General features: G+C 37.5%; 1 protein-coding gene across 1 annotated transcript in view; it reads right to left on the reverse strand.

Annotated features, from left to right (window-relative positions):
* The window catches only part of THSD7B (thrombospondin type 1 domain containing 7B), a gene marked incomplete at both ends in the record, with an annotated part of 764094 nt that extends 738756 nt beyond the window's left edge, over positions 1-25338 (reverse strand). Inside the window, one exon of the mRNA XM_082658783.1 lies at positions 25200-25338. Within this exon, the coding sequence (XP_082514909.1) occupies positions 25200-25338 (139 nt within the window). The remainder of the gene's footprint in view (positions 1-25199) is intronic.
* Between the last annotated feature and the right edge of the window lie 421 nt (positions 25339-25759).

A 25759-nucleotide genomic window follows, 5' to 3' on the forward strand; every position in this document is an offset into this window, starting at 1 on the left:
TGTCCCTGCTGCTCCAAGCTGTCTTCCTGGCCCTCAGCTTGCTCACCTGTTACTGAGAAGGCCAGGTCTGATGATCTCAAGGTCCCTTCCCGCTCTAAAATTCTATGAAAGTATTTGCTTAAATATATGTTTCATAATGATCCAAATAATCACAGTAACCTTTGAAACTACTAAAAGATAAATTGTACATTAGCTGACCTCTGGTGTCAGTACTGACATCGGTGTTCAGGCTGCTAATTTAATCATCCTACAATGTGGTCCCTAACCATCGACTAAATTAAGTATACCCTGCATTTGTCCTTTCCTCCATTTGTTAAGCTCTAGATTCTTTATCGGTGCCCCAATTTCCATTATGAGACAAGTGAACTCATCCCAGGTTAAGAGGCACCAATGAATTCAACCCTTTGATATGCAGAGTTGAAGACCTAAAGGAAAAGGCACCACTTTTAGGTCAACATGAGGGTATCAGGTATCAATGACATATACGCCACATCTGTTCACTAATTCATCCTGAACACTGTTTCAACATACCACCAAATCTGATTTTGGTTCTTGGGCTCTGTAATAATTAAATCATTCTCCTGCTCTAAAAGCTGCTGGCTCATCTATTTCAAAATCAATCAAGGACAAATCAGAGAGTCCAACAAAGATGGAATGAGAGATGGCAAAGCCTACCTTTGAATGCATCCGTGGCTTTAATATTGAATACAAAATGATTTTCAAAAAAACTTTTTAAAAAGTATCCTTGATTTGTGAAACTCCTGTTAAGGATGTACATTTTTCTTGAGTATTACAAATGAAACTCCCTGGGGAGAATCTCTCCTTGTCAAAGTTCACCCTAATGGAAATGTCTTCAAAATATCAAAAGGACTTAAAGAGCTAAAGCGACTTCCTCAATAAATTTTAAAAATTTAACCTAAGTGCTGAGGAGTGTTTAAATATCTGTGAAATTCTTCTCAGACATCCCCTTTCCAGTCATCTTGTTATCATCCTTTACTGACCTCACTGTCTGTTTCAGAATGCAGTGATTAGGAAGCACTTGTGTATTCTCAGAAAAAAACATCCTAGGGCTTAAAAAGAAAAAATGCAAGAAGCACAGAGTAAGGGATATATTCTTAAAACATCCAAAGTTTTGCATCAATATAACTTAGAAGGAAATTCTTGGTGTTCTTTCAGGATGGGTCTTCGAGGGCCACATGGTCTATTTGCTCCATGTTGCAATCAGTCAATGGCAGCCCCTCCTACTAAAAACAGGAGCTTGTCTTGCTCCACCCTTTAGCTTTCACAGCATAGCACTTGGCATAGAGTAATGCCCAAGAACTATCTGCTGCATGAATAAAACCTTAGCATTCAAGCGTAAAGGCAGGAAAAAGAACCTAAGACATTTCAGATAAAAACTTCTTTATTAAAACAATCAGCGAATCCCAGGAATGAGAACCCTTTCCTGATTTACAGAAGCACTGAGTAAAAGTTCTTATGATGGTCTTCAAAGTATCACGAATTTATACAATCCTCTCAACTTCATGCCTTATGAGAGAGACTTGTATATAAGAAACACTTTCCAAAAGAAGTATGCATGTGTTTTATTTATTCCGGGATGCACACCCACTCATTTACAGACTCAGAAACAAAACTCATTCAGTTTAAGCTCCATGCTAAAATCACAGCTGTGAATCCTTATCTTTACTTCATCAAAATTTGAACCCACCAGTTTTGATGGATGTTTCATTTTGCTCTTAAAAATTTAAGTTTTCAGTCACTTCTAAATTGTCATAAAATATTTATTTTAAAAATTACAGAATACATGAAAATGAAAGGGAGTGGTATGTAAAAGATATATTTAAGATGAAAAGTGTTCCTTGAAAATATGAAGTATCAAATCGATGTAAACTGATAAAGTATTAGATAAATAGACCCTTTTTTGTTTGTTTTTTTTATAAAATGTAATAAAAGGTTTTTCTCGGTGGTCACACTGCTGTAATATCGAAGATGTTTTCCACACTAGAATATAGAAAGGTTCTGTTGTGCAGTGGTGTGTGTGTGCCTGTGTGTGTTCTAAATTAAGCCGTGGTTCTGAAGCAACCTTGATGCTACCGATCAATAACAACATGCAACTCAAAGGCATCCCTAGGGTAAAGGAGCCAAAGGAACCTTTCCAACTGTCACAAATAGCTTGTTACAAAGACAGAGAATGGTAGCAAGAACAGATACACTCACATAGGTGTGCACTAGGTTATGAGCAAGACTCAATATTTTATAGACCAAGTGGATAAGTATCACTGGTTTAGAGATACTATCCTCAGCACTGGTGGGACAACATGTAAGGGTACAACTCTCCACTGCAGAGATGTCAGATCTTCATTCATGGCGTTCCGATTGGATTCTCTTTGAACATATGCCCTTTCAAGTGAAATTAATCAATCTCTTTATCACTCTCACTGCATCTGGAGCCATAATCATTACTCAACTGCTGAGAAAGAAATGAAACAACTAATTGCACAGGGAGTAGAGCTTAAGTGTTCAGATCGGGAAAGTTTTTATTAAGTTCTAATTCAAAAAGTAATTTTTCATGACCAGCCATAGCAGACATGCTATGTGCAGGAGACTGTACCACCAAAGCGGCCAGCTAAGTATCCACAAGCATGTTATCGACATGTTAACAATTATAGAACTTATACTTTGTTTAAAGTATTGCACGACTGAATCTTAAATATCTTACAAGACTTTACGTGTAGTATTCTGGGTAGGAATATGAGAATCCTTCTGATTCTCTGAACTTAACATAAATGCTGGTAAGCATCAAACACATGAATATCTAGTTATTGGTAATCCTCAAATTTCCCCACCAGCAATTTTAGGAACCCCGCCTACAACTTTAATATAAACCCAATGAAATGCAACGAACAAGATTCTCACCTACTTGCTACTTTTTGAACTTTTTAAAACCTCCCACTATTTCAGGATACTAAATATAGCTGTGATTCACTGGAAACTATAGGCGTGTTCTGAACAAAACCAGTTTATGTTAACTGAAATACACTGTCCAACTGATTTACCTTATAAAACTGGACATCTGTTCCCAGAAGAAAAGTTACAGTGTCAGAATACAGTTTTAAAATCACATTTAAGAAGGCAATAAACATCTTTGCACCATGTAGTTGAAATGATAAATAGTAGTTACTTGAAGCATATAATAATACACAATGGAGATAAATATTAAAACAAAAACAAGACACTTAACTCTCAAGAGGCTAGAATTATAGTGTACCAGGCATAGACTGCAGGACTGATCTCTAAACAGAGTTTTAGGAAACAGAAAAACAATACATCTTTTCCATTCAAACCAAGTACTCTCAAAAATATAAGCTAAAAGATACTGGCCAAGTTCTCCTATGTCTTAATAGTCTCTTCATTTAACTAAGGGTATTTTTCGTAACATGGTCCATTGGTACTTTAAAGGATGTTTTCTCTATTCATTTGTTTGCAGGAAAAAAGACTCTTGCCGTGATAAGGTGCTAGGAGAGGCCTTCTGGACAAGAGAGGTAGCAGAGATCATTAAAAGGCTCAGTTCCCCCCTATTATACCCTAACACTACAAGCTTCTGTTAGGCAGGAAGTACTGCAAATAAATTTTACTCCTACAATTAATACCCAGGAAGTCCAGAAAATTCTACATAGCTCTCTAGTATCATCAACTTTAAATCAGGGAGTAGCTTAATCATCAAATAATAAGCTTAACAACCAATCATGGCACATACAAGATCTGTATTAAAAATACTGTATAGCACAGGGAACTCTGCTCAATATTCTGTAATAACCTAAATGGGAAAAGAATTTGAGAAAGAATAGATACATGTATATGTACAACTGAATCATTTAGCTATACACATGAAACTAACACAACATTGTTAATCAAGTATGCTCCAATATAAAATAAAATTCTTTAAAAAAATAAATAAATAAATTGTATTTCTTTGTACTACCAGTGAATAATCTTAAAATGAAATTAAAAGAACAACTTCATTCAACATGAATAAAATGCTTAAGAATAAATTTAACAATAGAAGTATAAGGTTTATCCACTAAAAATTACAAAATATTACTAGGGGAAATAAAAAATGGAGAGACATTCCATGTTCATAAACCAAAGACACAATATTGCTAAGACAGCAATTCTTTCTAAACTGAACTATATATTTGGCATAATCCCTATCAAAAGTCCATCAGGCTTTTATGCAGAAGTTGACAAACTGATCCTAAAATGGAAACAGAAATGCAAAAGACTCAAAATAGCAAAAGGAATTTTTAAATGAAACAAAGTTGGAGAACTTCCCAGTTACAAAATGTATTATAAAGTTATCAAGACAAGCTACAGTTAGCAAGACTGTGTAGTAATGGCATGAAGACAGACATTTAGATCAATGGAACAGAACTCAAAGTCCAGAAATAAACCCTTATATTTATGGTCAATTGATTTTCACAAAGATGCCAAGGCAATTCAATGAGGAAAGTATAGTCTTCTCAATAAACAATGCTGATACAATTGGATATCCATATCCAAAACAAAAAAATGAACTTAAACCCTTACCCACACCATACAAAAAAGAATTTCAAAACGTATCACAGACCTAAATGTAACAGTTAAAACTACAAAAATTTAAGAAGACAGAGAAGAAAATTCTTTGATAACCTGAATAGGGCAAAGATTTCTTAGCTATGAGACCAAAAGTACAATCCATAAACGAAAAAAATATTGATAAATTGGACTTTAAAATTCAAAACATTTGCACTTCAAAGACACCACTAAAAACTGAAAAGGCAAGTCACAGACTGGAAGAAAATATTTGCAAACCCCATATCCAATAAAGGGCTTGTATCTAGAACATAAAAAGAACTCTTGAAACTCAATAACAAGAAGATAACCAATGCAATTTAAAAATGCAAGAAGGACTGGAGTAGACATTTCACCAAAGAAAATATACAAATAGCTAATAAATACATGAAAAGACACCATAATTAGTCATTAATGAAATGCCAATCAAAACTACAATGAGATACTATTTCATACTCACTAAAACAAATTTAATCAAAAACACAGACAAAACACATGTTAGCAAAGAAATATGGCAAAACAGGAACCCTCTTATATTGCTGGTGGGAATATAAAAGCTATGGCCACTTTGGAAAGCAGTTTGCAATTTCTTTAAAAATTAAGCATCTATTTGCTATATAACCCAGCAATTCCACTCCCAAGAAAAATGAAAATGTCCACACCAAGACTTGCACACATATATTCACAGCAGCATTATCCATCGTAGCCAAAAAAATGGAAACAAGCCAAATGTCCATTGACTTGTGAATGGATTTAAAAAATGCTATATCAATACGATAGACTATGATACTATTCAGCAATATAAAGGAATGAAGTATCGATATGCTATAATACAGCATATATCAATTAAGTTCAAAACGTTATCCTAAGGAAAGAAGCCAGTCACAAGAGACAACTTCCTGTATGATTCCCTTTATATGAAATATCCAGAAAAGGCAAATTCATAGAGAAAGAAACTAGATCAGTGGTTGCCTAGGGCTGGGGGTGGGAATGGGAATTAACTGTAAATAGGTGGTCGTGATGGTTGTATAACTTGGTAAATGTAGTAAAGATAAATAAAATATACACTTTAAATGGGTACATTTGGGTATATAAATTATACTTCCATAAAGTTGTTAAAAAGAATCATTCTTTCATGGTAATAATTACTGTATTATAACAGCATAGAATGCTGTAACGAGAAGTCTCCACTTGGCATAAAACATTTGTTTATCTGGATCATCAACCACCAAAATGATAACCAATTAACATGAAATCTAAGGAAACATAAAAAGTGGTATTTTTTTTGGCTCACAAGCCCCTCTGTTGAGAATGGCAACACCATTAGCAGTTCTAAGTTCAAAGTTTCAAACAAGGAAAACCAAAGACCTTTGCATAATGAAAATTTCACTAAAATTTGAAAGGGCACTGGGCTAGTGTTGGTTCCATCACTTAATATCTATGCTATTCAAACTTGTTTTCTTCCTGACCCTTCCCAAAACATCTCAGGCTATTGTCAGGACCAGGGGAGACAAAAGGAAAGGTATTATAATATAATAATTTTTGACCTTATCATCAAATATAAAGGTGTTGCTCACATCCTTGATTTTTCTCATTCCAAATTTGAAGATGGAGGAAGTCAATCATATGGACCCATCTAAGTTCAATCGCAGGTTTGGTCAAACGGGCTACACATTCTTGGCTCTTAAGTAAGCTTTGAGACTGCATTCTGCCTGGTAAATTGTATTGGCTAGAACCCCTAGCTCTTGCTTTGAAAACAATAAAAGCATTCTATAAATGGAAATGACAGGGGACAATATTATTGGAGATCCAATATTTGAACCAGCTAAGGTGCATGAGGAAGGCCAATAGAAATAAGCAATAAAATGGAAATTTTAAAAACACTTATTTTAGAAGATAAACTTTAAAGTGAAGTAAAAGGATATCAGATGACCTCTAGAGAGAAATAATATTCTTTATACTTGCATGTCTATATATCTAAGCTAAATTGTGTTCTACATGGCAGGCGGTGGGAGGGACAGGAAATAATCTCTTACAGTAGCATCCATTAAATAGCAACAAAAAGGTAGCATTAATTGAGTACTTAATATGACTTTGATCATGTAATACTCTGAGTATAGAAAATGTACTTTTGAGTATGTAATACAAAATATGAACTATGCTTTACATAGACTTTCTCATTTATTCCCATTTTAGTGATGAGAAAGCAAAGGCGTAATGTTGAGGTCACACACCTTCGCTTAGCACCCAGACAGTCTGACTTTGGTACCTGTGATCTGAACCACCGCAGCAGCCTACCTAATGTGTGCTGTCAGCATCTCTATGGTTTACAGGTTCTCTACAAATACAGCTAAGTAATTAAGCCTCAAAATGGTAGTCTAAAAAGATTTAAAAGGAAGCCATTCCTTTTCAACATAGTGAGTATACTTAGCAACAAAAATCCTTGAGCAGCTGTATTCAATTAAAAAAAATTATTAACCCTGAGGAAAAATCCACACAAAAAAAAACATATCCATATGTTATTCTTACCAGTTTCATTCATGAAGTGCATCCATGAATGAAATTCACCGTTGGGTGATAAAACTACTTCTTTCCACAGTAGCTTATTGTTTTCCTCATTTGGGGGAAAAATGATCAAGGTAAGAGGGTAGTAATATCACAGATTGCCTACAGGAACCACAGTCTGGCTACCATAGTAATTCCAAAGAATAAAAGAAACAAAAGGATGAGATGGTTAATTCATATGCATACATTTGCTATGAAAATAAGCTTTAACAGTACATAGTATTAAAGAGAGTAGTAAATATGAATGGTGTTAAACATACACTTTTGAAATTATTTCTCTAAGTCTCAGATATTACCTGTGGCACTAATGTCTGTAGCACAGATGTCACCTGTGGCTGTAAAGTTGGGGGAACTTTGTTGATATATAAAAATAACTGCATGAATTAAGTAAATCCATAACCAACCCACAAGAAGCTAGGCTTTTTCTCCTTTTTTAGTTCCAATCAACACTGCCTGTGATTCACGGTAATAAGATGATGGCCATGAAGATGTTCATAAAATAAGCTTTTAAGGTTGCTTTATGAATTTGTAATACTGTCTTTTGGTCTCTAATTCATATTTCAATCCCACTTTGATAGGTCTGACTAGTTTTCATCTTTGACTTTCATACTTTTTTGCATAGAATCCTCTGTTTTCTTAGTTAAGAAAAAATGAAACTTATCTTAAATATCAAAATTTCACCATGAAAGAAAAAGTTGAAGGAAGATAATTTCCAGGTGGCCGTAAAGGAATTGTTCCATTGATAATCTAACCTCCAAGGAGAAATCTTCTCCCTATAAAACCCCAATCCAACAGCTCAGTCTGACACGAATCATACAGAGCCAATGAACATTTAGATTAAATTAAAACAAATTTTTAACCTGGGAAAAGTTTGGTTGGCCAGTGAATTTTATTATAAAACAGATTTTGGAGTACATGCTCAAAGAGAATAACTGAGTCAATCACCACAAAAATTAACATTCAACATCCTTTCTATTCCAGAATAAATAGCCTAAAACAGAAGTGACAGAAAGGTTAGAAGACTTCCCATTAACCTGGGGGACATGACACTTGTATGTATTTTCACTCCTTCCTAATGCTCCCTTGAAATGACAGTAAAGGTATTAAAAGATAGAAATCAATAAGGGACAAAAATATAGAACTAGAGGTGAAGAATAGACAGCAATGAATTTTGGAACATGGGGAACAGGTAGAGGAGCAGTAAGCAACTTGAAAGTGTAAAGGAAGCTGAAGATTCTGCCTACAGAAGAATGTGGTAACAACAACAGAAAAAACTAATTTATACTTACAGAACTCTGAGAAAGTTTGTGTCCTAAAGGCCCTAGAAAAATGTAATAAGGCTTATGGCTTGAAATGGGGGATAATTAAAAGCCTATAAATGGAATTAATTAGCCGCTCAGATCCCTTCCTCTGTCTCTTCTTCAATATTTGCAGGAAAACAGGCAACAAAATTCAACTCCTCAGGAAGTTTTTTTGTTTTTTGGTTTTTTTTTGCGGTACGCGGGCCTCTCACTATTGTGGCCTCTCCCGTTGCAGAGCACAGGCTCCGGACATGCAGGCTCAGCGGCCATGGCTCACGGGCCCAGCCGCTCTGCGGCGTGTGGGATCTTCCCGGACCGGGGCACGAACCCGTGTCCCCTGCATCGGCAGGCGGACTCCCAACCACTGCGCCACCAGAGAAGCCCTATTTTTAAACCATGTACTTGGGTACATCTTTTTCATAGTAGCTTAGCCTTCACCTTAAGTAATATCCATAATAAGCCCTGGATAAAAGACCTTCAGGTACTGATGGATATAGATTTTTTGAGAAACCCATCCCCCAATAAAAAAAGTCCGTGCACCACTCAGTAGAGCCTGAAAGAGAAGCCCAAACAGCTGAGTCACATACATAGAATGTCAATCAGCTTTTAAGGTCTCACCCTCAATAATCAGAAACACTAAAGAAATAGTCAATGATCAGCAGACATTAGAAGAAAACTCCCCATATCACAGGCCATGATCAAACAAATAAAGGAATAAAAGAGTAACAGATTTAGAGGAAGCATAAATGGTACAGAGAATGAAAAGGAGAAGGTTAAATTATTATTAACATCCTCTCAATGAAAACACACTGCATCTGTAAAACAAGATGCAATTTAAAAAATTATAGGGTGGAGTTAAGATGGCAGACTAGGAGGACATGGAATTCGCATCTCTGCACAACTAGGGCACCTACCAGGCACCGGTGGGGGACCGCATCCACCTAAGAGGATGGAAGGAACCCCCAGCGACCGGGTAGGACATGGGGTGTGGGGGGGAGTGAGGGGGGAGCAGAAGTGGAGGCAGGATGGGACAAGCCCCTGAGGGGTGGCTGGGGGCAGGGAAGGGATCCCACTCCCAAAGGGGGAAATTGGGGGGTCACTGGGAGGGCAGAAGATTAAAAGTGAATGTGGCCAGGTTTCCCCTGCCCACTAGGGCTCCTGAGAGCCTGCTGAGATGCCGGGCCTGATCCTCTGCCCACTGAGGCCCACTCCAGCCATTCGGCTCCTGAGGGAACAGAAGTGGGGGGAAGGGGGAGCTAAAGTAAAGGCCAGACCTACAGGACTGGCAAGCCTGAGGGGCAGCTGGGGGAGGGGAGGAGTTCCTACATCCAGTGGGACCCACCCACTGTTAGGGGTCCAGTGGCAACAGGGGAGACCCTGGGGGAGACAGGCGTTGGGTGGGAGTGGAGGAACAGAAGGGAATGCAGCCAGTGCTTTTCCTGTCCACTTAGGCACCGGGGAGGCTGTTGGGCTCCTGGACCTAATCCTCTGCCCTCAGAGCCTCCCTCCTGCCACGCAGAGCCCAAGCCCCGCCCCTAAACCCCCACCCAGGGCCCCACCTCTACACTCAGAGACCCCCTCTGAGACCCCCTCCAACGACGCTGGGCCTAAACCCCACCCACACACCCTCATCCAGGGCCTTACCACCAAACTCCCGAACTCCACACTCCAGAGGCTCCTCTTTGGACATGATGCTTTTCCCCTGCTGTGCAGGTTCTAAGCAGAGGCCCTGCCCCACGCGTGAACGTCGCCCCGTCTAGGCCCCACCCTCAAGGTCTTTTCTGGCTGTGCCTAGGCACCCCACCATGCTCAAATGTCACCCCCCAGGCCTAGGCACCACCCCACCCTAAAGCTCACCCCTGCCTAAGTTCCATCCCGACCCAAACTCCACACCCCATAGCCAAGGCTTTCTTTTTTTTTTTCTTTTTTCAGGATGGGGTTCTGTCTTACCTTGTTGTTGTTGATTCATTTATATTTTTTTTTCTAATAAATCTTCTATTTTTCTAATTTTATTTTCTTCTTTCTACTTTGTTATTGTTCTGCTCTTTTTGGCTTGTTCCCCCCTCCCTTTTTTTTTCTTTTTTCAGTTGTGGTTTTGTTTTACATTGTTGCAGTTTTTTCAATTACATTTTTATTTTTCCTAATATATTTTTTATCTTTCTAATTTTATTTTATTTTTTATTCTTTTTAATTGTACTGCTCCTTTTTTTCTTTTTTTTTTTTTTCCTGCTGTGCCACACAGCTTGCAGGATCTTGGTTCCCAGCTGGAGGTAGAGCCCAAGCTCCAGTGGTGGGAGCACTGAGTCCAAACCGCTGGACTAAGAGAGAACCTCAGACCTCAGGGAATATTAATCAGAGTGCGGCATCCCAGAGGCATTCATCTCGGCACCAAGACCCAACTATACCCAACGGCCTGCAAACTCCAGTGCTGGATGCCTCAGGCCAAACAACCAGTAAGACAGGAATACAGCCCCACCCATCAAAAAAAAAAAAAGAACAATGAAACGACAAAAAAATATGTTACAGAGGAAGGAGCAAGGTAAAAACCTTCAAGACCAAAATAAATGAAGATGAAATAAGCAACCTACCTGAAAAAGAATTCAGAGTAATGATAGTAAAGATAATCCAAAATCTCGGAAACAGAATGGAGAAAATACAAGAAAAATTTAACACGGATCGTAAAGAACCAAAGAGCAAACACACAGTGATGAACAACAGAAGAACTGAAATTAAAAACACTCTAGAAGGAATCAATAGCAAAATAACTGAGGCAGAAACATGGATAAGTGAGCTTGAAGATAAAATAGTGGAAATAACTGCCAGGGAGCAGAATAAAGAAAAAAGAATGAAAAAAATTGAGGACAGTCTCAGAGACGTCTGGGACAACATTAAACACAACAACATTCAAATTATAGGGGTCCCAGAAGAAAAAGAGAACAAGAAAGGGTCTGAGAAAATATTTGAAGAGATTATAGTTGAAAACTTCCCTAACATGGGAACGGAAATAGTCAATCAAGTCCAGGAAGTGTGGAGAGTACCTACAGGATAAATCCAAGGAGAAACACGCAAAGAAACATATTAATCAAACTATCAAAAATTAAATACAAAGAAAAACTATTAAAAGCAGCAAGGGGAAAGCAACAAGTAACATACAAGGGAATCCCCATAAGGTTAACAGCTGATCTTTCAGCAGAAACTCTGCAAGCCAGAAGGAAGTGGTAGGACATATTTAAAGTGCTGAAAGGGAAAACCTACAAGCAAGATTATTCTACCCCACAAGGATCTCATTCAGATCGATGGAGAAATCAAAAGCTTTACAGACAAGCAAAAGCTATGAGAACTCAGCAGCACACAACCAGCTTTACAACATATGCTAAAGGAACTTCTCTAAGTGGGAAACACAAGAGATGAAAAAGACCCATAAAAACAAACCCAAATCAATTCAGAAAATGGTAACAGGAACATACATATCGATAATCACCTTGAATGTAAATGGATTAAATGCTCCAACCAAAAGACACAGACTGGCTGAATGGATACAAACACAAGACCCTTATATATGCTGTCTACAAGAAACCTACTTCAGACTTAGGGACATATACAGACTGAAAGTGAGGGGGATAGAAAAAGATACTCCATGCAAATGGAAATCAAAAGAAAGCTGGAGTAGCAATACTCATATCATTTAAAATAGACTTTAAAATAAAGACTGTTACAAGAGATAAAGAAGGACGTTACATAATGATCAAGGGATCAATCCAAGAAGAAAACATAACAATTATAAACATTTATGCACCCAACATAGGAGCACCTCAATACATAAGGCAAAGGCTAACAGCCATAAAAGGGGAAATCGACAGTAACACAATAATACTAGGAGACTTTAACACCCCACTTACACCAATAGACAGATCATCCAGACAGAAAATAAATAAGGAAACACAAGCTTTAAATGATACAATAAACCAGATAGGCTTAATTGATATTTTTAGGACATTCCAGCTGAAAGCGGAAGAATACACCTTCTCAAGTGCGCATGGAACGTTCTCCAGAATAGATCACATCTTGGGTCACAAATCAAGCCTTGGAAAGTTTAAGAAAACTGAATTCTTATCAAGTATCTTTTCCGACCACAACGCTATGAGATTAGATAACAATTACAGGAAAAAGAACAGTAAACAACACAAATAGATGGAGGCTAAACAGTGTGCTGCTAAACAACCAAGAGATCACTGAAGAAATCAAAAAACTAAAAAAATACCTAGAAACAAATGACAATGAAAACACGACGATCCAAAACCTATGGGACACAGCAAAAGCACTTCTAAGACGGAAGTTCATAGCAATTCAAGCTCACCTAAAGAAATAAGAAAAATTTCAAATAAACAATCTAACCTTACACCTAAAGCAACTAGAAAAAGAAGAACAAAGAAAACCCAGTTAGTAGAAAGAAAGAATCATAAAGATCAGAGCAGAGATAAATGAAATAGAAACGAAGAAAAAAAGAGCAAAGATCAATAAAAGTAAAAGTTGGTTCTTTGAAAAGATAAACAAAATTGATAAACCTTTAGCCACATTCATCAAGAAAAAAGGGAGAGGACTCAAATCAATAAAAATAGAAGTGAAAAAGGAAAGATTACAACTGACGCTGCAGAAATACAAAAGATCATAAGAGATTACTACAAGCAACTCTATACCAATAAAATGGACAATCTGGAAGAAATGGACAAATTCTTGGAAAAGTACAACCTTCCAAGATCAAACCAGGAAGATTTAGAAAATATAAACAGATGAATCACAGGTAATAAAATTGAAACTGTAATTAAAAATCTTCCAACAAACAAAAGTCCAACACCAGATGGCTTCACAGGCAAATTCTATCAAACATTTAGAGAAGAGTTAACACCTATCCTTCTCAAACTCTTCCAAAAAACTGCAGAGGGAGGAACACTCACAAACTCATTCTATGAGGCCACTGTCACCCTGATACCAAAACCAGACAAAGATATCACAAAAAAAGAAAATTATAGACCAATATCACTGATGAACATAGACAGAAAAATACCCAACAAACTACTAGCAAACAGAATCCAACAATACATTAAAAGGATCATACACCATGATCAAGTGGGATTTATCCCAGAGATGCAAGGATTCTTCAATATATGCAAATCAATCAATGTGATACACCATATTAATAAATTGAAGAATAAAAACCATATGATCATCTCAATAGATTCAGAAAAAGCTGTTGACAAAATTCAACATAAGTTTATGATAAAAATTCTCCAGAAAGTGGGCACAGAGGAAACGTACCTCAACATAATAAAAGCCATATACGACAAACCCAAGGCAAACCTCATTCTCAATGGTGAAAAACTGAAAGCATTTCCTCTAAAATCAGGAATAAGACAAGGATGTCCACTCTTGCCACTATTATTCAGTACAATATTGGAAGTCCTAGCCACAGCAATCAGAGAAGAAAAAGAAATAAAAGGAATCCAAATTGGAAAAGAAGTAAAACTGTCACTGTTTGCTGATGACATGATACTATACATAGAGAATCCTAAAGATGCCACCAGAAAACTACTAGAACTAATCAATGAATTTGGTAAGGTTGCAGGATACAAAATTAATGCACAGAAATCTCTTACATTCCAAACACTAAAAACGAAAGATCAAAAAGAGAAATTAAGGAAATAATACCATTTACCATCACAACAAAAAAAAATAAAATACCTAGGAGTAAACCTACCTAAGGAAGCAAAAGGTCTGTACTCGGAAAACTATAAAACACTGATGAAAGAAATCAAAAATAACATAAACAGAGAGATATACCATGCTCCTGGATTAGAAGAATCAACATTGTGAAAATGACTCTACTACCCAAAGCAATCTGCAGGTTCAGTGCAATCCCTATCAAATTACCAATGGCATTTTTCATAGAACTAGAACAAGAAATTTTACAGTTTGTATAGAAACACAAAAGACCCCGAACAGCCAAAGCAATCTTAAGAAAGAAAAACGGAGCTGGAGGAATCAGTCTCCCTGACTTCAGACTATACTACAAAGCTACCATAATCAAAACAATATGGTACTGGCAGAGAAACAGAAATATAGATCAATGGAACAGGATAGAAAGCCCAGAAATAAACCCACACACATATGGTCACCTTATCTTTGACAAAGGATGCAAGAATATACAATGGAGAAAAGACAGCCTCTTCAGTAAGTGGTGCTGGGAAAACTGGACAGCTACATGTAAAAGAATGAAATTAGAACACTCCCTACACCATACACAAAAATAAACTCAAAATGGATTAAAGACCTAAATGTAAGACCCACACTATAAAACTCTTAGAGGAAAACATAGGCAGAACACTCTATGACATAAATCACAGCAAGATCCTTTTTGACCCACCTCCTAGAGTAAGGGAAATAAAAACAAAAATAAACAAATGGGACCTAATAAAACTTCAAAGCTTTTGCACAGCAAAGGAAACCATAAACAAGACAAAAAAACAACCCTCAAAATGGGAGAAAATATGTGCAAATGAATCAATGGACAAAATGATTAATCTCCAAAATATACAAGCAGATCATGCTGCTCAATATCACAAAAACAAACAAAAATGGGCAGAAGACCTAAATAGACATTTCTCCAAAACAGGCATACAGATGGCCAACAGATACATGAAAAGATGCTCAACATCACTAAACATTAGAGAACTGCAAATCAAAACCACAATGAGGTAACACCTCACACCGGTCAGAATGGCCATCATCAAAAAATCTACAAACAATAAATGCTGGAGAGGGTGTGGAGAAAAGGGAACCCTCCTGCATTGTTGGTGGGAATATAAATTGATACAGCTACTATACAGCTACTATGGAGAACAGTATGGAGCTTCCTTAAAAAACTACCATATGACCCAGCAATCCCACTATTGGGCATATACCCTGAGAAAACCATAATTCAAAAATACATGTACCACAATGTTCATTGCAGCACTATTTACAAGAGCCAGGACATGGAAGCAACCTAAATGTCCATCAGCAGATGAATGGATAAAGAAGATGTGGCACATATATACAATGGAGTATTACTCAGCCATAAAAAGGGATGAAACTGAGTTATTTGTAGAGAGGTGGGTGGTCCGAGAATGTGCCACACAGAAGTGAAGTAAGTCAGAAAGAGAAAAACAAATACCATTTCTAATGCATATATATGGAATGTAAAAAAGCGGTACTGATGAACCTAGTGGCAGGGCAGGAATAAAGACACAGATGTAGAGAACGGACTTGAGGGCATAGGGGGAAAGAGAAAGCTGGGATGAAGTGAGAGAGTAGCACTGACATATATACACCACCAAATGTAAAATGGATGGCTAGTGGGAAACTGCTGCATAGCACAAGGAGATCAACTCGATGCTTTGTGACCACCTAGAGGAATGGGATAGGGACGGTGGGAGGGAGGCCCAAGAGGGAGAGGATACGGGGATATATGTATACATATAGCTGATTCACTTTGTTGTACAGCAGAAACTAACACAACATTGTAAAGCATTTATACTCCAATAAAGATGTGAAAAAAATTAAAAATTAAAAAAATTAAAAATTATAGAATAAGATATCTTAGAAATTTAAAATATGCTGGCTGAAATAAAAAATATTCAATGGGGCTTTCCTGGTGGCGCAGTGGTTGAGAGTCCGCCTGCCGATGCAGGGGACGCGGGTTCATGCCCCAGTCCGGGAGCATCCCACATGCCGTGGAGCGGCTGGGCCCGTGAGCCATGGCCGCTGAGCCTGCGTGTCCGGAGCCTGTGCTCTGCAACGGGAGAGGCCACAGCAGTGAGAGGCCTGCGTACCGCCCAAAAAAAAATTCAATGGAAGGGTTGAAAGATGAAATGTAATAAATATTTTAGAAATTAGAATAAAAATGCAAACAGAAGAAGAAACAGCGGAAACATCTAAAATTTGAAGATCAATTAGAGAGGTAAAACATCTGTCTAAGGAGTTTCAGAAGAGAGACAACAGAGGTAGAAAATCATATAAAAAATAAATCTCAGAACTGCAGAGCATGAGTATATTGCTAAAATATTCTCCTAATTGCCAGTAAAATAAAGGAGAAAGGAATCACCCCAAAGTACATAATTATGAAATTTCAGAACTTCATGGATAAAAAGAAGATTCCGAAAGAGGAAAAGAAACAAACAGGTAACATACAGAGATGAGATCAGAATGACAAAAACTTCTTAGCAACAATACTGGAGGCTGGAATACGTAGAGCAGAGCCTTCAAAATTCTGAGGGAAAAGTGCTTTTTAACCTTGAACTCCACACCCAAGCTATCAGTCAAGTATATGACAAGCAGAGACCCTTTCAGACATGAAAAATGACTTCCAATGTACCCTATTTTAGCAGTTCTAGAAAATAAAGCCACAAAGGCAAGGAAGAGAACTGGTACTGGAACTGGGAACAAGGGGTTCAAGATGAGAAACTGTGCAGCAGTCCACACTGAATCAGGAGGGCAGAGGGCTGTGGAAAGATCTCCCCCCAAAAAACATAATAAAGGGTTTTGAACAGTGCTTAAATGTTTCAAAAAATTAATATGGGGGACTTCCCTGGTGGTCCACTGGTTTAGAATCCGCCTTCCAATGCAGGGGACACGAGTTCAATCCCTGGTCGGGGAACTAAGATCCCACATGCCGCGGGGCAACTAAGCATGTGAGCTGCAACTACAGAGCCCACGTGCTCTGGAGCCCATGCCGCCACAACTAGAGAGAAGCCCATGCACGACAACAAAGAGCCCGCACCCTGCATCGAAATATCCAACATACCACAGCGAAGGTCCCATGTGCTGCAACTAAGACCCAATGCAGCCAAAAATAAAATTAAATAAATAAATTTTTTTTTTTTAAAAAGATGCTCCACATCGCTAAAAAAAAAAAAAAAAATTAATATGGGTATGTCAGCTGGAGCATCAGGGGGAAAGCAGCAGTAGACTCGAAGAAGGCAAAGCAAAAGAAAAGATGAGGCAATTTTTAATTTCTGTATAAAACAAAAAGCTGGAAAAAAAGGAGGCGGAAGTATGGTACACTGCTTGACTCAGCAGAGAACCGTATCTACGTAGAAATAATAATACAATCACTGTTCATTGATCTAAGTATTTTGATATAACTACTTTCAAGGGAGGCAATAAGGAGGGAAAGGGGTAGGTAGATGAGAGATAAATCTTCAGCTGACATAGGACAAAATCAATAGGAAATATTCAACACAAATCAAGAAATATCAACAATGAGTATATTACTTAGAAATATGGAGGTAAACATCAGGATAAACAGTAAAAAGAGTTGAAACTGGCTGTCTGTGAGGAAATTAAATGGAAGACAACATGCAACTGTAATATCTCATCATGAGAATTGCAGTAATAGTTAAATTGCTTACTATGTGTACCTATTTCTTTTCATACAAATTGTGTTCAACATCTTTTCCAGAGATGATCAGAAATGGTACTGGAACCAAGGAACAAGAAAATACAGATCATTAATTTTCATATTTACTGATTTATAAGGTTGACTTTGGTTTTCATCATTTCATATCCTCTCTTCAATATATATTGGGTTGGCCAAAAAGTTCATTCGGATTTTTCCGTACCATCTTATGGGAACATCCGAACGAACTTTTTGAGCACCCCAATATTTCAAGTTCTAGAATCACATGTATCTTATGTTCTATTTCTTCACCTCTTCACTTCTCAACTCCCCTAAATACACACACACACACACACACACACACACACACACACACACACACACACAAGACAGTACCCCTCATTCTACAAGTACTTAATGTGCTGGGGATATTTTATGCGACATTTATTTATGTTCTGAGTACTGGGAATATATCAGTGAATAAAACCAACAACATCTCTCTCCTCAGGGAGCCTCCATTATAGTAATGTTTAGAAAAAAATCGGAGTAATTTATTTCAAATTATTTAGGTAATATAGACTTTTTCTGGCTTATTGGGAACATTACCAAATTAGTACTTGTGGCCTCCAAGGAGAAATAATTAGAGGTTTTAGCAGTGAATCCCATGCCATACATTTCTATGTTTTTTGATATCACAGAAATAACACCATTGAGAATTTATTATACACATAGCTCTAAGATAAATTAATAGCCATAGATGTAATTTAAATGATTCCAATTCAATAAAATTCTCAGAAGAAATATTTTACTAACTTCTAGCATATATTCAAAAAATTAGCTTTATCCTAAGCACACTGTATTGTCTCTAAGGTTCCTAAACTTAAATATACATATATATATAAAATATCATTTTTCTTCAAAGTCCTTTCAACTCTGAAAACGTTATTATTTAAGCTATAATTAAATATTAACCTAAGTGAGATCCTTTTTTCTTACCCAACATCATTTTCATAGTCTCGCTTTTTTCTTTCAAAAAGATTAATTTTAACTTATCTACTTAGTTCTTAGAACATAGGTCATTATTCTCACCCTTTTTATTCACCGGGAAGGATCTACTGAAATTAAAATGTTCCAAGAGTCTGTCATATAGAAAGTTTTAGAGCTAAAAAGTCAGCAAAATTACCTATGACCATTCACTAAGAAAGTATATATAGCTGTCAAGTTGATCTCACCTCTTTTGTGCGTCTAAAGGAAAAAAGTATGCAAAAACTGCATAACATAAAAGCAAGAATATTTCAAACATCAAATAATTATATAATAATGATAAATAGCTAACATTTATGAGTAGCTACAATACACTAAGTTTTTCAATATATTTGTTTTACTTTGATTTTCAAACCAGTTCTCTTAATTTACTGCCCTCATTTCCAAGAGATAAATAGGGCTCAGAGAGGTTAAATAACTTTCTCCTTTCTAGATGCTTAGGACTTGAATGTGAGTCCGCCTGTGTACAAAGTATACAAAGTATGCTTTTTCTAGTATACGGAGTGACCTCTGAGGATGACTTAAAGCTATTAAAAGAACCTCTCACAAAAAGACAAATATGGATTTTTTTTTTTCTTTCAGACCTCATTATTCACAGCAAATTGTTTTCCAGTCTTTTTATAAATACTTGTAAAATGTAATTTGGAACAGTGAAAATGTTCTGGAAGTAGACAGTGGTAACGTTTCCAACACACTGTGCATATACTAAATGTCAATGAATTGTATACTTTAAAATGGTTAAAATGGTAAAGTTTATGTTATGCGTATTTTACCACCATAATTTTTTTTAATGTCATTTGGCCCAGAGGAAGTAAATTAGAAACTTATCCTTTATATACACAGATCACAAATTTCAAGGTCGCCTCTTCATTTCTAAGGCTATACATTTAAATGCTACCTCACTGCTAGGGACTTCCAAACTTATATCTGTCGCAGAGACCTGACTCCTGAATTCAGACCCAACTCCCTGGTCAACATCTCCATGTGAATTTCTAACAGACTTAAAAACTGAACATGGCCAATACCAAGTTACTCATATTCCCTCCATGCCAGCTCCTTCCCAGTAGCCCAGGTTAAATGATGGCAACTCCACTCTCCTGGTTGCTCAGGGCAAATCCTCAGTATCACCCTTGTATCTCTCTCCCTCCCCCTCCCCACACCAGTAAATCATAATGGTTTTACCTCAAAACAATGTCTCTCAATCTGGGCTGACATTTTGGGCAGGATAATTCTTTATTGTGCGGGCTGTCCTCTACATTTTACAGTGTTTAGCAGCATCCCTGGCTTCTACTCACAGATGTAGCTAACACAACCCAGTTGTCACAACCAGTTGTGACATTCCCAAATGTCCCCTGCTGGGCACAATCTCCCCTGGTAGAAAACCATGGCCTTAAATATATCCGACCTTCAACCCCTTCTCACCACCTTCTCTGCCATGACCTTCATTCAAGCTATTATCATCAACTCGTCCTTATTTCTATAGTAGCCTCCCAGCTGGTTTCCTCGTGACCACTTGCTCAACTGACCACCCAAGATAATCCTATTAAAATATTATTTTAAAAAAAAAGATCACGTCACCACTCTCTAAAAACTCCCCCATGTCTTTCTATCTCGCCCAAGAGTAAAAGCCAAAAGTGTATTCCAACCTATGAAGACATACCTGATTTGGGCCTGATGACCCCTCTGACGTGACCTCCTATCACTGCCCGCCATGTTCACTCTGCTCCAGCTCGGTGGCCTCTTCTCTGGTCCTCAAACATGCCACAGCCACGCCTGCCTCAGGGCCTTTTGCTCTTGTGGTTCCCCCCATCTGGGATTTTCCCTGATATCCCCATGGCTGGCTCCCTCACTTCCTTCAGGTCTTTACTCAAATTCCCTTCCTCAGTGAGGCAGCCCATAGCCCACCCACTTCAAATGTCAGTCTCTCAGATATCACTTACGTGTGGAATCTTAAAAATTGACACAAATGAACTTATTTACGAAACAAAAACAGACTTACCAAGATAGAAAACAAACTTATGGTTACCAAAGGGGAAAGGTGGGCGGGGGGATAAAATAAGAATTTGGGAGTCATATACACACACTACTATATATAAAATAGATAAACAACAACAAGGCCCTACTGTATAGCACAGGGAACTATACTCAATATTTTGTAATAACCTATATGGGACAAGAATCTGAAAAAGAATATATATATAACTGAATCAGTTTGCTGTACAACTGAAACTAATACATATAAATCAACTATACTTCAATAAAAAAATAAATTAAGGGCTTCCCTGGTGGCGCAGTGGTTGAGAGTCCACCTGCCGATGCAGGGGACACGGGTTCGTGCCCCGGTCTGGGAAGATCCCACATGCCGCGTAGCAGCTGGGCCCGTGAGCCATGGCTGCTGAGCCTGCACGTCCGGAGCCTGTGCTCCGCAACAGGAGAGGCCACAACAGTGAGAGGCCCGCGTACCACAAAAAAATTAAAAATTAATTAATTAAAAAACTACAATGAGAAAAAAACTCTTAGTCTCTCACCTATCACTGCCTATCCTTCCTCCTTGCCTTATCTTTCCTCGTAAGCACTCATCACCATCCAACACACTCTCTATTTAACTTCTTGATCATGTTTATTAGCCTGTTCATGAGGATCAAGGATTTGTCAGTTTTATTCTCAACTTATCTCATGTATTTGTAATAGTGCCTCGCACACAATAAGGTCTCAACAACGATCGGAGGAATGAATGAACCTCTTAGGACCAATATTGACAAATTTTTTAAGAGACCACTAGTTATTGTGGCTTCAGAGTCCATGATCTGTTCATCTCTACAAAGCATGCAGACATGAATAGCTATGTGTTTACTTAAAACAACAAGCAGCATAGCATCACTCCTTATCTGATACGCTTGCTGACATGATCCTTCTTTCTTGGCATGGATGTCCAATTGCCCAACACTAAATATAGATCAACAGATCTCATCACAATGATGACAGCCTTGTCAGATCAATGACCCCACAGCCTACATCTCATCAGACTCTCACGCAGTAGAGAAATTCTTAGCAACATAACATATCACTCACTTACTCTTCATTAATCCATTGTTTTTCCAAAGCCAGGACTCACTTAGAAATGCTTCTAACGTGGATGAGGTTGACTAACATCTAAACTATGGATTCAGGGGAAAAACAATAGATACCAGCAAAGAGCTTAAGTGACTGGCGCCACAGTCTAAATCCAGAGAATGGTTTCCAGGTTTCTAAAATAAGGTATGTTTATCTGGGTCTCCAGGGAAATCTATTCAAATTCCAGATTACACTGGACCTGAGTTGTTGGATTTGATAATATACTACAAAAAAATGCAGTTAATTTCAACTGCAATCGAGCTTTTCTTTAAATGCAAATGAGAAATGATAAATCATGCATAAGATTCTAAGATGTTGAGGTTGTCTTTGAAGGTGATGACCCAGAATGCTCTGGGGCATATGACTCCTCAAATTGATTTACTGCCTTTAAAATAATGTTACATTCATGTCAGTACTATTTATAATAGCAAAAAACTAAAAGCCACTGAAATGCCAGGCAATAGGGAAAGAAAAGATAAACCAATAGGGCACTGTTTAAATAAATTATTAAACAAAAAGTACAAAAGAAAACTATGCAACCATTAAAAGATGAAACTGACCCATGTGCACTAATGTGTAATATTCATCAAGACATCATTATATGATAAAAGCAACCTGGAGAAGATGATGATTCTGATTGTTTGAAACAGTGTTTGTGTGAATGTACAAACAGATGTGTAAAAATTAGATATTTTCAGATCCACATTCTCCACTATTCCACACTTGGCTTCCTGCCCAGGAGGCAGGTCTGTATGGACCTGGGACCTACAAGGCAAGGGATGGGTTCCCTTCCCTTGCCTTGTAGCTTCTGGTTGGATTCAGCCAATGAGATCCCTGGCAGGAGATGTGAGGACAAGGACCATTCATCACCTCGAGCCTCTTCCCAACTTTTCTCTGCACTTTGTTTATATCCCTCTAAAGGCCACAGCATCTCTCAAGCACCCTCTCCATAAAAACGTTTTCTCTCCAGATTCCGGAAACTACTTCCTTCCTTTGCCGCTGCGGACCCAGTGTCATAAAGATTGATACCTGCTCAGGGGCACTCCACAATTCCTGGTAGCTGATCTTAAACCTTGCTCATACTTTCCTACTTCTGTAAATAGTTCTTTTATTAAACTCTTCTCAATGACCTACTTCGCATGTACCATTTCTTTTTTTGGCAGAACCCTAATAATGATAGTAAAACTTATGTGTGTGTATTTTGTGTGATTTATATACACAACTATGCATAGAGATGTACTTACATGTGCAAGGAATGTTTCTGAAGGATATGTAAGAAAAGGGAGAGTGGAACACGTGGCCTAGACTTTGGCTTCTAGTTTTATATCTCTGAAATTTTGTCAACTTTTAAAATGTCTGATCACATACAAGTAATAAATTTGTAATTGAGAAATGAAACCATATGGGAAAAGATATGTGTTGTTACCTTTTAGATGGCGCACTAATGAGGGAAAGAAGTAACGAATACCAGAGAAAATGAGAGTGACGACATGGATATTCATTTTGAACAGTGCAAAGCATCTGATGGGAAGGATGCTCACTTCTGAAACTTAAGTGTGACAGCTATCAAAGTGTCCATTCCCACTGTAGAGTGGGTCTGTACCAGCTTGTTCCCTTGACCTACTTTTAGAAAAGCAGGCTTATTTTTAAAATTTCCTTCAAAATAAGCCCAGTTTCTTTTAAATTTATTTACTTTTTAAATTTATTTACTTTTGGCCGCGTTGGGGCTTCGTTGCCGCACGCGGGCTTCCTCTAGTTCCAGCGAGCGGGGGCTACTCTTCGTTGCGGAAGCCCATTTTCTTAATGCATCCCATTCACGTTTCAGATTTGCTACTTTCCGTCTTAACTGCACTTTTCTGAGAACTTTAGACAGGAGTACAGTCATATAAATGTGCTTATTTAGATCTGATAAAATGTTTACTCTTTTCTGATTAAAATAAAATAGCCTCATTCACATAAGGCAATCTTGACTTTTAGAACTATTTCCAAACTTCCTAAAACTACTGTGAGGTAAAAAGTAAAAATCATTAATGTGGTATTAGAGCCCACAATTAAATTAATTTATAGGGGCTTTAATGCAATTCAATTTCCTCCAGACTGTATCCCTAATGGTGCTGGGGTTTTACTTAATATACTTTAAAGCATAATTCATTTTTGTTTTTGCAAAACCATTTAAATATTGCAAATGACACTATTATACATATTTCCATGGTGACATAATATGTTTGCAGTCTCTTTAATTTACGGATGATGAGACCAAAGTGAAAACTCTCTGAGGACCATAGATCTTCTACAACATCACATTTTCCAGTTCTAAGATATCAGGTGTATAAGTTATCTCTATTTTCAAGAATGAACTCTTGAAATAGTAATACATATTTTAAATGATCTAATTGTGAAACTTTAAGAAAATTAAAATCTAGGGCAAAGAAAAACCAGTGATCCAAACAGCCAAGATATTTGGGGTTCATAATCTAAGCTGATAAAGTATTAGCCTTTAAAATTAAACAGATCTTTTCCAAAGCCACATTAAGGAAATACCTAGAAAAGAACATAAGTTATATGCAAGTCTCCAAACCTCAACTCAACTTATTCATATACTTATGTACGAGGTAGCTAAGGATCTCAGAACACATTAAGGCAACTGTAAAATTATAACTAATGGGCAAAGTTGTTAGGATAATTTTTCATGCTCCCAAACTTAGATATACAGAATCTATGCTAGAAAACATTCAATAATAAATAGCTAACTAGTTTGTACCCTAAGAGAAAGAGACATATATTACTGGTCCAAAGCAGTTTTAGCTGAGGATATCAGCTAAATTCAGATGCCATTTTTGCTACAAATGTGCTGCACAGCGGTGATATATTTGAGAAAGGAGCAGCAGATGTAACTATGGAAATCATCACTTTAATTGACAACAACATGAAAATTCAGAAGGATAACAAGCATCATGGATGGAGGTGACAATTCTGCAGGAATAAGAATCAAATGTATTGTAAAGAAGAAGAACCTAGTTCTTCCCTCTCTGGAGATTTCCCACTACTCCACAAATAAGAAGTACAAGGATGGAAAGAATAGTCTTCTCATTAATGAAAATGGGACAAAGGAAGAGCCAGGACATTCCTACCTGGTTTCCAGATGAACTGATTATCCTTTTTGCCTTCCAAATGAGCTGCATGGGACAGCAAGAAAGAAAGTAATAGAAATAGCTTCCTCAGGCCCCGCCATAACCAGCGAACGACAGCCAGGTTACCCTTTGGACACATTCTTCAGATTTTCAGCCTCTTGACTTGCCTATTCCTAAAAGAAAAAAGAACATCACATAAGTTTCTTCTGTAAAGAAATTACAAAAACTCACTTGGACTGCTAGAACCTTTAGCATAATGGCATTACAAATGTGCCATGACCATAAAGAAAGTTTACAAGATATTAACATTTTAAGGTCAGACGTGAATTAGCCCACGCTTTCAATCCTTACCCATGAAAGGTGTTATCAATTCTAGGGATTCTACAGTCCTCCAATCAGTTTACTTTTGCTTTTAAGAGCAGGGTTGGCAGATACCTGGTTCATTCCCTCCTTCTACTCAGCCAAACTCCTTGAGGAGCCCACGATTTTTGGAGGAAGATCTGTACATACAGCAAAGTCCAAATAGGGCAATGAACATTCTAACAATGGTATTAAGAGAA

Source organism: Grampus griseus (genome assembly GCF_964374135.1).
Source record: "Grampus griseus genome assembly, chromosome: 7".
Taxonomy (NCBI): Eukaryota; Metazoa; Chordata; class Mammalia; order Artiodactyla; family Delphinidae; genus Grampus; species Grampus griseus.